Below are 18941 nucleotides of genomic sequence, written 5' to 3' on the forward strand. Positions count from 1 at the left end.
GTTGCTCTTGGTTTTCCAACTATAGTTTCAAACAGCACCATCTTCAAGGCCCGATTACGTTGCCTATACTCACGTAAATAGGCCCACTTTTTTCTAACATCATCATGTCTTTTTTCAGCCAACTGATTGGCAGTATGCAGCAACAGGCAGCAACAGGCGGGGAGGGGGAAGACCCATTTTAGTCAATCATACACCTCTTTAAAATGTCTAAAGCATAAGAACTGCAAAAAGGAAATATCTTGGTGCTTTTGAAACCTTAACTTTGTGAAACCTTGGTCCACCCAAATCCTAGAAAAAGCCCGGGCTTAGTCTGTCCGTCTTTCTTTGGTTGATTTAGTGGTTAGGCGTGATTTTAGCAAGTAACAGACGCCTTTAAACAAGAGAACTCGATCATGGTGCCAAATTACCAACCTGCTCATGGGAAACCGGTTTTTATAAGTCAACTGGATGTAAGCAAGGGTTGCTGCTTAAACAGCTCGTCACAGCGGGTAATTACAGTGTGCACAGGGTGTGTTTGAGCTGCTTCGTCCTCACCTGGCCTGTTCTCCACATACTGGCTGAAGGACTTCAGCTGGGTCTTCCTCACAGCAGAGTCCTTGCTGAAAACGACCGGACTCCGCAGCTTCTCCGTGGCTCTGCGCAGACGCTCCGCCCGCAGCTCCTCTGCATTGTTCTGTACCAGACAGAGGCTAGTTTTAAAAAAACAGACAATCTACTCAACAAAAACAATCCACCGGCAACGTATAGTACCCTAATGTGAATAAAAACACGTTAAAAGGTGATTAGTACAGTCCGTTCACAAAACTCTGTCAGTCAAAGTTTTACTGCTGCTCTGACGGTAACCACCAGGTCAGCAGATGAATCTGGAGCAAGGCAGTGTGGAAGCTCCATTATAATTAGTTAGTATGTCTCCCTAAAAGACACTAACACACACACACACACACACACTGTCTCACTCATGAGCGAGACAAAAAGCAGGCAATTAACTTGACTTTCAACAAAACCTCGAGCCAGAAAATATATTCAGATTATGCAAAATGCATAAAAAGAAAAAAAAAAAAAAGAAACGCTATTGTTTTCAAAGTGAACACATGTTAAAAAGCTGAACGCTCACTTCTCCCTCTATCAGGACCGGCGCGCAGAGACGCTTTATTACCGAGACTCCGAATATGCCAAGCCGAGTGGAAAAAGAAACCGACTTCGGCTGAGATTGACGTGGCGGCAACATTAATAAGACGGCGAAACGTGTAATAAAGTCGACAATTAGGGCGAACACGTTCCAGCGCTTGAGACGCAGGGAGATAGTCGGGCGGGGTGCGTGGAGCAGGGAGGGCTGATAGAGCCGGCGTAGGTGGGTGGGAAACGGGGCGTAGACGAGGAGTTGTTAGAGCTTCTTCACATTATTGACTCTCAAAAACAAAGTCAGCAATTAGCCTGTTCTCACTTTGTTTTGTCTATTAGTCTGTCAGCTTCCACTAGCCACTTAAAACCTTGTGTCAAGTCGAACGGAGGCAAATTTATTTATGAACTGCTTTGGGCTTTTATACAAAAAGGCCAATTAAATATTTTAAAACAGGACAAGAGCTGGGATGTGTGGAAGCACTGATGTCCTTGAGTGAGTGTGTGTGTGTGTGTGTGTGTGTGTGTGTGTGTGTGTGTACCCATGCCCAGGGACAGCAAGATGCTCACAAAGCTAGTGAGCATATTCAAATTTACTGAAGGCCATGAAAAGTAAAGAGCACATGCAAAAACAGGAGTATCTCAAAGCTGAGAGATCTCCGACGATGATGATCCTAACTCTGAGTAAAGGGAATGCGGTAATACTTTCTGCTTCCAGCTCTCAGGAGGCATGGGACCAGGTACCGGCATGCAGGAATGCCAAGGTTTCAAAAAGTGTTTTATCATACATCTTCCCCAGCGTTGGTCCATTTAAAGACACGCGAGAGAAAACGTTGTGAAGACCAGAGTTTTCTCCTGCCGTGCAGAGTACAGAGTTACTCAGAGCGCTGCCCTGCCAGTCAGCTGGCTAAAAAAGCCTGACAAACTTTCAGATGTTAAAAAAAAATGACAAAGTCCATTATTTGAAAATATTTCCAGAAAAACACAGTGAATGTGTGGAACTGAAGGAGCGCCATGCATCACTCATATCAAGCTAGCCTGTTTTAAAACTAGTTATCACGCTACCAGTGGCATCTGCATTAATCAGGAAGCCGCTACCTAGCAGCTAGCCCGACTAATTACGACTCCTAATATTAAATTATAAAAGAGAATGGCAAAAAGTCACCCCGGTGGTGGTGCAGGGGAAGAACATGTGATGCATCTAGGGCCAGCAGCAAATCCGGGTTCGAGTCCTGGCCTCTGGATCTTGTATGTCTTCCCCCTTTCACTCAACCCCATTTCCTGTTAGCCTATTGTCAAATAAGGCCCTGGTGCCAAAAAATGGCAAAATATAATATTCTACTCAATAGTCATGTTAACATATAAACAACTTTTGTATCAAGATAATAAAATACATTTTATAAATATTTATAAATAAAGCAATTAAAACTGGTGTTTTTACTCAAGGTTATTGTACTGTAAGAATCTCATACCCATGTCTACCGTCGCTAAATGCACATTTTCAAATCTATACCGGCATTTATTATGGTAGGGGGGAAAAAAGCCCGTCTCAACATTTTAGATTTTGAGCCTGTTTGTAAACTCGGTGCATGAAAATGTCATAAAGTTGGTGTTTCAATCATCAAACCGATTCCTACAGCCTGGGACCTGCACTTTCTGGCTTACCTAATTCTGAAACTTTCCCCAGATTATCGGTCATCTAAAATAACAGCAGGAAAGTAGAAGTCCACAGAAAGACATGGGCTGATTTTAATCAAGAAATCAAATGCACATTTAAATAAGAGATTAATTACATGTCAACAGATTCATCCGATTAATGCTTTTGTCCTTGTCATTTTTTCATGAAGATTTAAAAAAACATGTTTGTGCTATGATAACTTGAGACTGCAAACCCTTGCACTATTTACAAAAAAAATCACGTATTTACCCAAAATGTAAAAATCCTGAGGGGACTGATTAGAGGCCTTAGGCTGCCGTACCATTGAGAGACATATTGCTTAACTGTTACAAAAATTGTGGCTTGTCGTTTGGGTTTTTATCTGCCGCAGCATTTCAACCAAAGGCAAAAACCATCCCAATCACTAAATCGCACAAGAATACAAAACACCTGCCCACTTGGCTACCCCTCTGTTTCCTTTTCACACTCTGGCACAAGCAGATATTGGGGCGCTCGCCCCTTCTTGCCTTCTTTCATTCTCCCTCCATATCTCTTATCACCGCTGCAATCACTGTGGTAAGCTGCAGCAGTGGTGATTCAGGGCTTTTAGTGCATGTGAGTCTGTAAATGTGCATGCAGGGGGCTGCGTGACTAATGTTGCAGTCTGCTGAGCGTCGCATGCCCTTATCGTGCGCTGCCGAGGCTGCGCATACACACAATCAGTAATGAGAGGGACAGTGTGTGTTGGTGGGTGATGTTCATGCGGGGCATTACACCGGCCTGAAGGACTTTATGGAGCCCTCGGCAAGGAAAATGAATCCTTATTTCAAAAGAAAACCACACAAACTCACCACGGCATACAGATAGACATTTTCTGGACAGCTAAAAAAATTTAAACAGGTTTAGGAAACATTCTTTTTCATATTTCTGTTGTTTACACTTTCTTCGTTCTCACAATAAAACATTAAAAATTGTTACAAACATTGTTCAAGGCCAAAGTTTTGAAGTTCAAGGTTGCTCTACGTTTCCCATTAATTTATACTTCTACACAGAACCACACTCTTTCATCCCAATACACCTGTAACGAAAATTCATCACATTCTTTAAGTTACAAATCCCAAATTCAGCTAAATTAAAACAAGTAGACAAAATGTTACACATTTGTTCCTGAATGTTCTATAATCATCTCATTAGACAACTTCTGAATCACTTTAATCAATCATCCCTTAATCAATTAGGAGACTGTTGAGTTGGTGCCAGCTATCTCCTGTATGGCATCTATGTGGTTTTAGGCAAGAGTATCTTATGCAAGGGTACATCACTTCATAGATTTTAAAAGATATTCCTTCTCCGATTAAAACGAAGGAAGTCCTTAGCACGGCTAAAGAAGTGTTAGGCTAAAGATCTGAAAATTTTTTCAAAACAGCTGTAGCTCATGTTTTCATTAACACAGTTTACCTTTTCCTCAGTCATTATTTCTCCAGCTTCTATGCAATTTAACAGGCCCAGAAACAAGACAAAACATAAAGAAACAGAAACACCACAGAGCGGAGTTTTTAAAAACGTCAAATTTAGATTTTTTTTTTTTTTTTAAATCGCCACACAATCTATATGCAAAATAATGATGTTGAGCCCAGTCCACAGATAAATAGACATAAAAAACGGATTTCTTGTTTGTAACTCTGGCCTACAAAGGCCTTTATTTGTGAAAAAACAACTGATATTTTAAGAATAGTTTCATTAGCAAAGCTTTTAGTGGTACCTATAGGTGGATTGGAAAGCCAGTGAATATTAAAACTTATGAGAGATCCACTTTCCACAAGCTAAGCTTTGGCAAATCTCTCTGGTATAAACCAAAACAGTAGAGAAGCCATATCTGTCGCGTTCAGTCCTCACCAGTTTCCATTTATCTTTATCAAATGCAGGCTGGAGAAGTTGCTGACTGAGAGGTCAGTGGGAAGGCAGGAGAGTCTTTAGCCCAGCGCCACTTTGGCCATGCTCACCTATTTTTTTTTTAAATATTAATGTTATCTACAGCTGCTGACTCAGCATAGGTACAGCATAGCATTTCACAGACTAGATGTAATGTTAGACGAGATGCAACAGAACAAAAATGATCAGTTTAAAAACATCCAGAGGCCAGGGCCTCATTAATGTTTTAGAAAATCAAATTAGGAACAATGTCTTTTAAGACGTACTGACAATAAGCAGGTAAAATCCATATTCAAGACTGAATAAATAAATTCATATGAATAAAGTCTTAGGACTTTATTCATATGAATTTTGTAACTCTTCTTACTCAGCTTCAGTGGCGGCTTGTCAATAGAGGGCGCCGAACCCAGTGAAACCGCAGGAAACCTTTCGGCTTCCATGTGACCTCATGCTGGTCTCTCATTGGATACTTGATTCTACTCAAAAAACAGTTCTTTAAATCCGTGGATTATCTGTGCCTTTTGTGTTATTCTTCATCCAATCAGATTTATTCTTGATACGTGTCAATCAAAGTCACTCCCCTGGCAGCTTATATGCGTAGGCAGAAATGTCCCTCAAACATACGGATATCAAAGGAAGAGTCACACAACAAGGCCGAAAAGAGCAGAGAATTGTGGATGAATTTATGGTTGTGAGTTCATCTCTGACATCTAGTGCGCCCCCAGTGGCGGCAGGTGATACATACTTTATCTCCAGCCGCCACTGTCCAGCTTGCAGTCTGAAAGGGATACTTTCCAAAATAAATCTGTAGCCTGATAATTTATCGTATGATTATGATTATTGCTAGTTTGGACCAAAAGCTAATTTCCTAAAGCTATTTTTGTTACTAGAACGTGATTGCTTCATTTAATTAGATTTGATGTGGTGTAATGCAAGACAAATGTCATCATTTCAGCACTAATGAAACCCTCTGAGATAAACAAAGACAGGAGAAGAGAGCATGCCTATTCATATCTCTAACGGTAGCGATGGAGCTCCCAATCCCACTGTTGGCGATCACAGATCCAGTATTTGGTACTTTTCGGTAATCTGTTTCGAGCCTATCAATGTCAAATGCTGATCGTACGTCTGTGAGGGTCAACTGATTACACGCACACATATACACTCCTGCAGCCATAAAGCACTAAGCCTTTTAGACTTTGAACACAAGAGGGTGTTTATGTGAATAGCTGATCAAAGACACCCTGCACCGCCATACGCAGAGCGAGTTTAACTTGTTCTGACAGGCACACGCACATTCACCTTATTCTACTTGACATTCAAAAATCAATTAAACAGATGTTCAAACTGCCCGACTGCCATGTTGACTCAATATTCTCATCAGAAGCTATAGACACAAGCAGCGGTAACAACTCTCCTCCGCACCTGTCCCCATACACACACCTAACGGTCTGTAAAGGTCACAGTCAATAGAAGGGATGGCGGCATATATTGTAGCGCACCGCCATGCCAAACGTGTGTCTGTTTATGCTTGTCCTGGCTTTAAACGGACATATATGGACATGAGAGGGATAAACTACGGCCGTGCATGAAGGTTCAACTGACAGATGAGTACAAAGGTTCAGCAGGCTGACAAACAGGGTCAATCTGGTCTAATTGATTGGACTAAACCTTTGATGGTGCATCGAGTAAGACAGGAAGAGAGAAAAAAAAAACAAATGCGTCAAGGTAAAACTGGGAGAGAGAGAGAGAGAGAGAGACTGAGGGGAAAAAAGGTGTTTTTCTGCGTGTGTCGGTACCTCCAATCCTTCAGGGGTGAGCGGGGAGGCTGAGGAGGCAGTTGGTGAGGATGAGGAGGACGTGGAAGAAGGAGATGAAGGGGAAGTGACTCCTCTTGGACTGGTCTCTGCCAGCTTCTTCAGCTTCAGATCCACATGCCTGCTGTTTGCGCCTAGGGACGAAGAACGAGGATAAGAACATGGATGATCCACACCTCTGAAGATGATAGGCTGGAGCACGTCACAACAGCGCAGCCCACACACTTCCACTGATATATGGTTGCTATAAACATCGATGTCAAATTAATTTGCCACATCAACCATTTGAGTGGTTGGTTGTTTTCACATTATGCTCATTAGGCAACAAACAACTTCAATGATTGTGAAAAAGATTTGATGCAAGCGTTTGAATAGTTTTTTCCTTACTTTATCCAAGTTATTACGTCGAGTTAAAACATGCATACAGGCTGAAATACAAACATTACCACTAATATGTGCTAACTGCAGGCAAATAAGAATTCACACCCTTTTTGTGGCTATGAACAAAGACCTAGCGTAATCTGGGTTTGATGGTTCACCCCTCGTCTGGCTGATTTCAATTGCTTGACCTGTTGGCTCTTGGGTTGTTGTCAGGACTCTGTGCGGGTCCAGTCAAGCTCCTCAACACCCAAACTTGTCCCACAAAGTTGGGAGCAAACAGCTGTCCAAAATACATCGGTACGTTGAAGGAGGGAGAGAGATCCCAAATCCTGAAAAACAGCTCCAACCCCTCGGCACCAAACCTCACACGACGCTGTCAGCAAAGTGCGCCTCTCCTGGCGACGGTCAAACCCAGACTCCCCCGCTGGGTTGTCAGGAAGAGACGCACGATTCATCCCCCCCCAGAGAACATGTCTCCACCGCGCTCTGGAGTCCAGCGGCTGCGTGCTTTGCACCATTGCCTCCGACGCTCTGCGGTGTACTCTCGGTGATGGAAGGTTTAGCTGCAGCTGCTCGGCCATTAACACCCAATCCACAAAGCTCTTTACACACTGTTCTTGAGCTAATCTGAAGAGAGCTAATCTATCACGGTACAACGCTGGAGTTCACTAAGCTCTTGTGAGTGACCCATTCTTTCGCAAATGTTTGCAAAAGCAGTCTGCATGCCTAGGTGCTGGATTTGATACACCTGTGGCCATGGATGGGTGCCCCGATGCTTTTGGCAAAGATCACTTATATGTCATCTAATCATTTCCCCTCTGATAAAGAACCACTCATCTTTAAAAGGGATACATTAACATGACAGCACTGCCCAGGATGAGTGTGTAAATAGTGATGTAATTATGACAGAACTGGAGAGACGATCTTGTTTGTAAGCTGCTCATCTACTGATGGCATTTTCTGCTGACCACTGGTGATCGCCAGTACGACATTTATCGCTTTAAAAGTTGACCTACTCACTTCCTCTGGATAAATCCCATCATTTCTTTTATGTCTAATTCACGATTCCCACATATTCTCTGTTTTACGTCCACCCAACAATATTTGGTTTGCTTGATTCTTTATTCCCCCCCAAATGTCCATCCTTCCTTCTCTGTGTGCGTGTGCCTGCCAGCAGCAGCCTACAGCTCTATTTTCCAGGGACCGGTAACCACAGCTCCCCTGCCAGGCCAGAGCACTGCACTGAAGAAGATGAAAGAACAGGAGGGCAACCGTTTCATGTGTCACCTCCTCTTGTGCAGCCAGAAAACACACACACACACACACACACACACACACACACACACACCGAGGCGTATGAATAAAGATACCAACATGCAAACATGGCTCTTGAACTTTGTCGCATCACACAAACACGTACGGCTGAACAACATTTAAATCATGTGTGCCGCGTTCACTCCGCTAATATTGGCAGATTAAAAGGTGGAATCAGAAGCTTTAAAAGCTACATTCACAACCACCGATTTCTTTTCAAAACGTTACCAACGAAAAAACATAGTGAGGGGGGGGAAAAAAGTGCGAGATAATGCACTTCAAAGGTAGCGAAAGCATTTGTTTGTTTTTTAATGTCTGTTTTGTCAGGTCCCTCACGGTACTCTAACCTATCTTAGATCGACAGGAAATGAAGGCAATAAACAGAATTCCTTAATTACAAAAATACAGTAATTAGTTTACCTCTGAAGATTTGACCAAATGTTTTCCTGAAGATATTTTTTATTTTTGTTTGGGACAAACTTTTCATTTAATAATTAAAAGTTTATGCAAAGTATTAATAATAAAAAAAAAAACAAGAAAAACTAAATCCTTAATAATACTTTTTATTCAAGTTAGTGGGGGACAGCCAGACCCAGAACGCCTCACGGCAAAAGGGGAACTAAATGTAAGTGAAATTTTCTTGAAATCAGGGTATTTTCCTTGATTAGAGCAGGTAAATAAGACTATTTGCCAACGGAATAAGATTTTTGCACTTAAAATGGGAACAATCCATCTCCATCATTTTATTTCAAGTGCAGGATGTCTAATTATCTTTTTTTAAGGGTAAAAATACTCATTCCATTGGCAAATAGACTTATTTAGCTTCTCCAACCGAGGAAAATACGCTAATTTCAAAATTTTTTTTAATTTTATTTTTAGTTCCCTTTTTGCAGTGCTGGGAATCAGATATAGTTTAGATGATTTGACCATTTTAATAAGGTCAGTGTTACACAAATAACAAGTCTTTAGTTGATGGTGCTTTGAAAACAAGTATCCTGTACCTGCTAAAAGGTGTGAAATTAAAGATCGAGGGTTATTTTAAAGCCACAACTTTTAATTCCAGTTTACTTTATGGCATAAATGGGGAAAAATTGTGAAATATACTTTATAAGTAAAGTAAATAAGTTAGCAGACTGAATCACGCAGCACCACAAAACAATCAACCATTGGTTTTACCCAGACAGGCTAGCTCAGACGCGGGGTTAGTAAGATCCAGGGGCCCCTGGGTGCTGGACGTGGTTGGAAGGGCCTCCTGTGGGAGCTGGTTAGTAACGGGTGCAGAGGCAGAAAAGGCAGCATCAACAGAATCTGCATCAACATCATCACAGTGGAGCTGCTCTTCCTCCGCCCTACGCTCTTCCTCATCCTCACTCTTTTCACCATCAACATCATCCTCGTCATGACTTTGCAACCTGCCCAAAACATCTGTGGATGCAAGGTTAGAGAGAGGAAGAGACGGGCAGAAGCAGATAAAGAGGAGGATAAAGTAGGAAATGAAGGAGAATAGTTATGAGAAGAAAGGAGGGGAGGATGCAGGGAACGAAGGGTGAAGGGTTTGGAGTTAGAAACGTGTATTAGTGATGGTTGGGTGGGGGTGGTTTAAGAAGAATGAAGGGAGAAGAACAGAAAGACAGGTTTTGGTTAGCTTGTATTAACATTAGCCTGTGAAACTATTAACATGCCTCCTAACTCCTGTAACTCGTGCTTTAGAGTTACAGCTGAGCTTATGGTACAATCATGTGAATATCTAGGATTGTGTTCAAATACATTTACAGTTCTTAGATCATCCCCAAAGTAATTTTTTTTTTACATTTGTTCCCACGTGAGATGAGATATAATGCTGCTTCCAATTGATACTGTGTATGTACTTATGTATTGGGATGCTATACAGAAGGATTAGGAATAAAAGGCACATATAAAATTACTCCAAATGATGCCCGGACGATGGTCAAAGATCACGCTCTAAGAATTTCTAAACCAGGGGTGGTATCATTTTGTTCCTGCAGCCTTGGGAGGCAGAACTACTCTCTGTTCTTGTGTGGTCTGTCTGGGCCTTTAGTCATCTTATAGGGCCAAGTCAGAACTTTACGTACACTCGTCCTGGTCATAAAACCCATACCGATCTTACTCTAATTCTTTTTACAAGCTGCAATGATAATGCAATGACAAACATACCTTGTGTGCTTGTGTGTACAATTTGGACTCTGTGTGAATTAGAAATTATCTACAACAGATTCTAAACTTGTGCAACCAATTAGTGTTTTTAAATTCATTGTTCCACTCTGGAAAATAGATCACCTCCACTATTAAAAACCCAACAGTAACATGGCGATCATGGACACCACTGGGTCAGAGATGTTTTTATTATACTAGGAGTTGAATCTCTTCTTTAATCTAATAAGACATCAATTTGATTAAAATCAATTAAAGATCCAAGCCTTTAAGAGCTCTTTATCCAAAATTCAAACTCCTTTCGAGCCTTGAAAACTCCAAACTAAATGTCAAGTATTTACAAGAATTTCCCCGCACGGATGCAAACTATTTAATCTATATAAAAAAAAAAAAAAAGAAATTAAAAACACTGCTTACAGCAAAAGGCAGTAAAGCCAAGCAGAGTCAAGTTTGTACCTCATGTCTGAGTGGGTTTGTGTGTTGGGCAGAAAAAAAAAAAAAAAAAAAAAACTCAGGCACACAATGTGAAAATGAGAACTCTGTATAATTTCTCCCTCATTCAAAGATCTGCTGTTCGCCTTTCTTGTTCCAGATAAAAGAGGTGAGGCAAACAAAAACCTCAAAAACATGAAAGCACATATTCCATTAAGTCTCCTGAGGGGTTCATTGGAAACAATGGTGTCTCCACATTAGGAACAAAACAAAAAGCATGTTAGGAGAAAGTCAAATGGAGACCTGCACGGCTCTAGCTGCATGGATAACCCACCATGGATTAAAACAAAACAATCAGTAAACAGTGTCAGACGTTGCGAGCGCCCTCCTCTGCTATTTATTACTTGGAGGAGAGAAAGACCAAGAACAAAGAGGAAAGGAGAGGGAGTCAAAATAACAGTATTTCCTGGTTTTTCTTTTCTAATTTGCTAGCTGCGATGCGAAGCGTGCTAGCAAGCGCCATCCCTGCGTGGCTGGCTGAAGCCTAATTAATAGGGGGGCCATGGTGATGGAGTTTGGAAAGTTTCTTTGCGGGCAGACTCTTGGAGGGGGCAGGCCGAGCTGCATTTAAAGGACCGTGAATGGTGATGAGGGGAGAGCGGCAGAGAGATGGAGAGAGTGGGGGCTAGGATTAGCCGTTCTGCTCGGCAGGCCTTGTGTATCACAGCCCACAGCATTTCTCTTTCCTCCTCCTTGCCGCCTCCTCTTTGGTCCCCTTCTTTCCTCTGCCTCCATTTTTAATGAGATCAACAATTAGTCGTGTACAGAAAAGCTGAAGGAGCAAATAAATCAAGTGTTATCTTCAGTTTGTCTTGCTGTCTTTGTCCTGCCGTTTTCCACCTCCTGATCAGATTTCATTAGCCTTGGTTTTGGTGCTTTAGGTTTTTTCCCCCCATTGGATGTCCCCATTGCTTTCAGATTTTTGACTGCCGATATGTTTCAGGAACTTTATTAGGTTATTTATTCACTAACACACTGAACTGCTGCAAAAATAATGGAAAAGAAAAAACTTGAGGAATGCACTGATCAGAGATTTATGACCAATTTCCAATCTCAAAATCTTCGCAGAGCTGAAGTCCTACGGTCCATGTGATAGAGTTCCTGTAAAAAGGACCGTACTAGTGTTAAATCTCCCCAAAATAATTTGGAGTTGACATTTTATTGAGGATTAGTACAGTCTGCACCGCTATTCGCAGCATGATTTTAAAATAGTCGGTGGGCTTTCAAAGCCTGACAGACAGCACACGTAACGGTAAAACAATCATAGCTATAACAGGTTTCTGTACAGTGTGTGGTCTCCAGTCAGACGGCGAGAACAACACACATGAACAGATTTCACTCAGGATCATTCAGATGTCAGACGAGAAATCTAGCGAATCATCTCAAGATTTTCAGAGAAAATAAACATGGATGACCAGGAAGAATAATGGCGATAGTTTGTGGAATAATTTTAACAGAGAAAAAAACATAAAAAGTTGTTGGTTAAAGGAGTGGAGACGGCGAGAATGGGGGGCTCTGCGTTTGCTGCACTATGATATGGAGGAGAGTGTTTTTTTTTTTTTTTTTTAGTTTCTCAGGGTTTCCCTCACCTCGCTTTCTGATTGGCTACACGTCACATTCAACAGGCTGTCTGCTCATTTGTCCTCATGCTACTCCACACGCTAGGCTATCAGGTCAGGACAATCCAACATGTTGAATATCCCTGATTTGAGGTCGGAGCTGTCCTGATGTTCCGCCGAGCAGACCAGATCACTCTTAACACACCTTAGACGTCAGAAAAACCTTTGGATCTCAACATTTCCAAATCCAGCATGTTCCATGACAGTGACAGTGGTTGAACGCTTATAGGGATTAAACAGAATGTATCTAGTAGTAATACGTTCAGCCTTCCTGGTATCCACTGACGTCAGCTCTGGCTCCATCTGCTCCTTTATCGATTTGCCCAAAATCCTCCAAGACGGGCAGGAATTGCCGTCCTGTGGTAGAGGGCACAGCGTCGCAGCTGAAAAAGTGGAGGACCAAACAGCCTGAGCTACAAGAACGATGAATTGAAGGCTGGTACTAGCAGCACCTGTAGGTTACCTCACTGTCGTAGCAACATGGAGGAAATGCAGAGCATATTTTCTTTCATAAAGCTTTTGTGCTCCCTCTGACTTGGTTTTTAACTTTGAGTCTTCTGCCTATAGCAACAGCTTCCATACCGGGGTGTGTTGTTTTCAGCACGATCTGGGGAAAAGATTAGATTTGAGGGGTGGGGTGGTGGTACAGCGGTCTTTCTACGGAGGCCTCAGTCCTCGATGTGGCAGTCCTGGGTGCGACTCCTGGCCCGTGGGCCTCTGCCGCATGTCTTCCCAGTCTCTCTTCGCCATATTTCCTGTCGGTCTACTTAGAAAAAAAGGCAACTAGAGCACCAATATTAAAAAATTTTAATAAAACATTTAAAAAGAGTGGGGTTTGAGATTTTCACCTACCAGAACTGTGCATGTCTAAAAATATGAACATGTAAGCTTTTACTTTTTTTATTCTGGCACAGTCTTAGCCTACCTGATTGATAAAGCCACCATAAAAAAACGTCCGGGGTAGTTTGGTAATCTTTGAATCCCGTCGTCCCCACATTTGGAAGCATTAATCTATTAATTCATCTTACGATACATCGATAATCCTCTATTTGCTTTCTTTGTTCATTCCAACATTCAGTTAAATCCATTTCATTGCTTCCTCAACATCATGTACTTCTCTGTAACCTGCGTCCGCGCTGTCATCTGCATTCAGTGCACTTGATCCTCTGGAACAAAACAACTAAAAAGGAGGCTGTCTATTACAGAGGAATCTGAAACAAATGACTTGTGAGGCCTAATAATGGTCATTGTGATAATAACCCCATTTTCAGGGAAATGGAAAGCAGTGGGAAATGCACAGAGGCAGCATTTGCTACCGCTGCAAGATGTTATTACAAGTGTGTGGGGTTTTGAACGTAATTTGGACACGCGATATGCAGCGTTGATTAATAATTACTGGGCGAGAGAGAGACGGCGGACGAGTTGCAAGATGAAGCGCTTCTCGTAATAGGGGGGTGGTGGTTTTTAGACCCACGGCTGCTGTCGAATGATATTTTGTTTTTCGCTGAGGATTAGGCAGAACCCCTTCAGAGAACATAATGGAAATGTGCGAATCTCAAAAGTTTAAGTCAAAACCGTACAACTGTGACATTCGAATTATAGTAAATCAGCATTAGTGGTTGTTAGTTTATGAGTTACTTGTAAAGCATTTGAATGAGTGTGGTTTTTCATGTTAATGTGAGTAAATAAAAAGGAAAAACGGTAATATTGTGGTTGGCTTTCATGTCCTGACCTCCTGCAGAGCCAGCCTTGCCTCCTCTGCTTCTCTCCATGATGGTGGGATCCAGCAGGCTCATGTCAGATATCTTGACTCCGGACCGAGCCTCGGCTATGAGCTGCCTGGCTCGTTCTCTTAGTTGCCTCCGCCGCTCTGCATCCCGCTCCTGCACACAAGAACGGGACAGAGGCTCGATTAACTTTGTTTCATTCAATCGATCGTACTTCGGCTGAAAACATATCAACGGAACACAAGGAAAATATTTTCATACCGTTCTTAACCTTTTCAGAACACCATTACCACAATCTTCTCCTGCGGTTTAATGGCAATAAAGATTGGTGTTTTAAGGCCACCAACTACAATTCATGGTACGCTTATTATAGAAGACCAGCTGTTGCTCATGGCGCATCTATTGACATTTACATAACAGAATCATTTCATAAGTCACATTTTCAAACACTGACCACTTTCATTTCAGCAAAACATTGGTAAATATTCTGCCAGAGTATATAAATGTGATTTTGTCCGAACACTTTTAAAGACTGGGCAGCACTGTTTACAGAGTTTGCATAATCAGTAATCACAAAAGCAACCTGCACACGTTTTCCATAAGTCACTGCAAATAAACGGCTTCCAGTGGGTCGATGTCATTTTATGTTTGTGCAACAACACCTCCAATCGTGATAGTACTACCAGAACTGCATCCTAATCAGATCCACTGTTTCGTAGCAGAGTAGGCATTTTAAACAGCTTTCAAACACAGTGAGAGACCTCAGAGGCAGGTATGGAACAGCAGAGCACACCTGTCCATTTGTATAAACTAGGCGTGTCCAAAGTGTGGCCCGGGGGCCATTTGCGCTGACTTTGCGTGGCCCCTCAACTGCATTTCAACAAAGATTTGGCCTTCCAGCACAAGTGACAGGTACAGGTGGAAACTTTATATTTATTTTTAATGAGGGCAAAACTATAACATAAAAGAAAAAAGTGTTACAGTTGAGAATGTTAGGAAAAAAACAAAGTATTTGTCTTTTATAACCACACTTTTTAAATTCTCTTTAATTTCATGATAAATAGGACTACATACCTCCAATGACGATTATTCAAATGCAAACTCGTGCACTGAAATCTGCTATGAATTAATTGATTAAAATTGGCAAAATGCAGCAAGTGTTTTGTAAGAAATACTGAGCCCAACCCTGCTCTTATATTGCTAGAGGAAGAAAAAAAAAAAAAGTGTTGTTTTCCAATCAAGTCTATATTAATTAGGAAACTGGATGACCATTTTTTAATACAGCAATTAAGCAACACCCATTTTTAACTTCTGCTATAACAATTACCACAGCCCTTTCCTGTGGAACACTGACTGGTTTGTTTAATTAAAATAATAAAAAATTTGTATAGCAGGTAAAAAAAAAAACATTTTTTGGGATTATTTCCTATTTTATTATTATTTTTATTTCTTTTTTACCCTTGAGTACTTTTGACTTGACAATTTTGGCCCACATGCCGTACAATTTGGACACCCCTGGTATAAACAGAAATCAGATTGACCTAAAGACCAAATGAGAATCTGTTCAATGGATGTGTTTCCCTTTTCAGGCAAAACAGGGAAGCCCGGTGGGATGACTCTTATTTTCCTCAAAGATCAAGGTGCATTAAAGGCGGCTCAGATTTGGAAAAGTGAGGACGGTGAATTCACGATCTCTCACCAAAACCAGTCTGTTTGTAAACAGTCTGAAATAAATCTTGTGCAAATCTTTGTTACACAGGAAGGAAAAACACAGGTTTAAAAACAGGAGCAACAATGAACACGCAGCTGTAGTGAGACGGAAGCTAAACCAGAGAGACGGCTGTGTTGTCGCATAGAAGTGGTTCAGGTAAGGAAATCTGTTGTTTGTCAAGGGTTTTCCAGTTTATGTGCACACCACTGGTGCAAAACATCTGCTAATGTCCACAAATACAGATGTTAAATAAATCAGTAACTTTAGCAATAACAATATTTTAACAAGCTGCAGCAGGAAATAACTTTTTTTTTTTAGCTAAATAAGAGCAATAGGCAATAAGATTATTAGTAATAAGGGTCATCGACAGCAAAGCTGCCAGAGGTTGTATGTTTTAATCAACACTTTCCGTCACATGTGGCCATTTTATTTAAAGCATCAATGTTTCAATGACGAGTCATTAATCAAGCTTCCTAAACATTTCCGTGCCTAAATCCCATTCATTTCTGTGAAAAGTAGTTTTGTGCCAATTTCTAAGTATAAAAACTAAATATGAGACTGAATCTATTTCCAATTCTTTGACAGCGTTCAGGGTTTAGCTGTTGGAACCTGCAACAGGCACAGACTGGAAGGAAGGGAGGAAGGACGGAGAAATGGAAATATGGATGGTTGAGGGATGGATCTACAGATGGATGAAAGACAAGCAAACACATGGAAGGATGGTTGAATTATAGGAGGGAATAATGGAGTGGCACATATTGATATATGGACAGATAAACGAAAGCATGAAAACCACAAAGGGATGGATGGAAAACAAGCAGGAGGAGGATGGCGAAAACCTGAAGAGATGGATGAAAGATGGAAAACAGAAGGGAAGGAAACGCATAATATTTTTCCACACTATATATTCTGCTTCTACACTTTTTCAAACCTGGAAAAATATAAAAATACTGATCCCATTGTCTTTCAGACTGACAGGAACTCCGTTTTAACACAATCCAACATGTTCACTCAACTCCAAACAGGGAATCCCAGGGAAAAAGATTAAGGATAATAAAATACTTTGTGTTATTTAAATACATCCACATTTATTTAGAGTCCCCACACACAGGTCTGTGCAATGCGCGTTTCAGTTCTAGACACACCTGCCTCTAAAAAGTCTTGTTATCAAAATGCATGTAGACATCTCAGAGCATTATGCAGGTAAGAGCACACGGGCATAGACTCCTCATCTTGGCAGCAGACAGATGCAGTATTGAGCCGTCACCATCAGAGTAATGGCAGAAATGCCATTTTCAGGTGGTTTCAATATGATCTTGCTGATAGCGCCGGCCACTATAGACGCACACATGCACAGAGGAACACACTCACTGAGCAACCAGCATCAGGGAAGACAGGCACTTACCTGATGATGGCTCAACCATCACACAAGCATGCACTCACAGCGCACTCCATTAGCGGCAGTCGCCAGGGAGACAAACACACACCCAGGACAGGTAGTCTGGGAGAAAAGTTTTGACCAGACCTCGAAAAGATAAAAGGATTAGAAAGAAATGTATGCAAGTCAAAAGTGCTCTGAGTTTAGCTAACAGGGCAAAGCTGAGGGAGAGCATTTCCATTCAAATCACTGTGAGGTTGGGAGCTAATCTTGGGCTAAAAGAAATGGGATTTTGAGTTTTGAAAAATGGTGGAGAACGAGGAAAATGGATGCAGGTTATTTCTAACTTTTCGTCAAACTGACGTTTACACAACCTGCGTCCTCCACTTGTTAGCATGAGCATGCTCTAAACCAACACCTCGTCCCTCAAACAGAGCTCCCCACATACGACCCAGGGGAGAGTGGAGCTGTGTCGCTGCTCTCCTCCCTGTGGTTTCCTGTTAATCAGGCTTCTCCATATTGAAGCAGGGTTTTAGGGCAGGCCTATTGAAGCCGCCCATTTATCCATTAACAAAACATGCAGCGCCCGCTAATGAGCTACATCTCTCCATTTCCATGTCAATTGTTTGTTTGTAGCCATTGTTTGGCTGGGACAATGGGGCTGTATTGTAAATGACAGCAGCCCTAATGCACTCTGCGAGTGTGTGTGCTGAGAGAGAGCGAGCGCCTAGGGGGATGGCCACGGGGAGAGGGGAACGCACCTTTGAGAGAGACTGATAAAAAGAAAGACGGTCGGAGGGGGGGGGAGAAAGAGACAGAAAGGGAGATAAAGAGTGAGGACAGGAGTGGCAGGAGGAACGGCTGTTGATACCGTTCTGCAGGAAAGTCTGGAGATTTAGGAGGACTTCTTTCTTTCGTTTTTCCATCCCCCCAACAAACAAAAAGCTTATTTTAAACTCCATGTAAAAAGTTAACATTCCCTTGGTTTGTTCTTTTTGAGAATATAGTTACAACCTGCTCTGCATCAAAGAGGTTATGCAATCGCTAAAAGCTGGTAAAAGTTTGGAGTATACGCTGGTGGTTAATTCCTGGTAATGCTTTAAAGTTAGAAACTTAGAAATGGGTTCCATGTCTTTCTTCTGCCTGCTTGGTTTTGTTCTAGCAGTAGTGCTGCCTTCCTACTCCCGCCTCTCTTATTTGTGTGTTTTGGAAGCAGGAATACGGCCGTTTCCATAATGTAATATGATAACAGTAATGTTACATGTGGCCTTCTGGCTATCGCCTGGTTCAGATATGCAATCTGGCCTTTACTGATACAACTACTACTCTGATCCCACTGTATCTGTATACATACACATAAGCTGTGGAGCCGACACAATCCAAAACATCCCTCTACATTATTGGTGTTGGCCAATTTTAGGGACAGAAAACAGGAAATTGAGTTTGTCTGTCCAGGGGCGAGGATTAACACTATGGAAGCTGAATACCGCATGGCTCCGGCGGTAACAGACAGAAAGCGTGTTGCTGGGAGGACAGGGAGGCAATGATGGTGCCGCTTGGTAGCCAACTATGATTGTTGTGTTTTAAAATAGATGGCTCTTTGTACGGTGCCTTGCAAAAGT

General features: G+C 41.8%; 1 protein-coding gene across 1 annotated transcript in view; it reads right to left on the reverse strand.

The window, feature by feature from the left end:
• ehbp1 (EH domain binding protein 1) overlaps positions 1-18941 on the reverse strand; it is a gene marked incomplete at its 5' end in the record, with an annotated part of 133469 nt that overhangs the window by 29669 nt on the left and 84859 nt on the right. The window contains 4 exon segments of the mRNA XM_036126155.1: positions 535-673; positions 6508-6659; positions 9397-9645; positions 14236-14386. Of these exon segments, the coding sequence (XP_035982048.1) occupies positions 535-673; positions 6508-6659; positions 9397-9645; positions 14236-14386 (691 nt within the window).

Source organism: Fundulus heteroclitus, chromosome 22 (genome assembly GCF_011125445.2).
Source record: "Fundulus heteroclitus isolate FHET01 chromosome 22, MU-UCD_Fhet_4.1, whole genome shotgun sequence".
In the NCBI taxonomy this organism is placed as follows: domain Eukaryota; kingdom Metazoa; phylum Chordata; class Actinopteri; order Cyprinodontiformes; family Fundulidae; genus Fundulus; species Fundulus heteroclitus.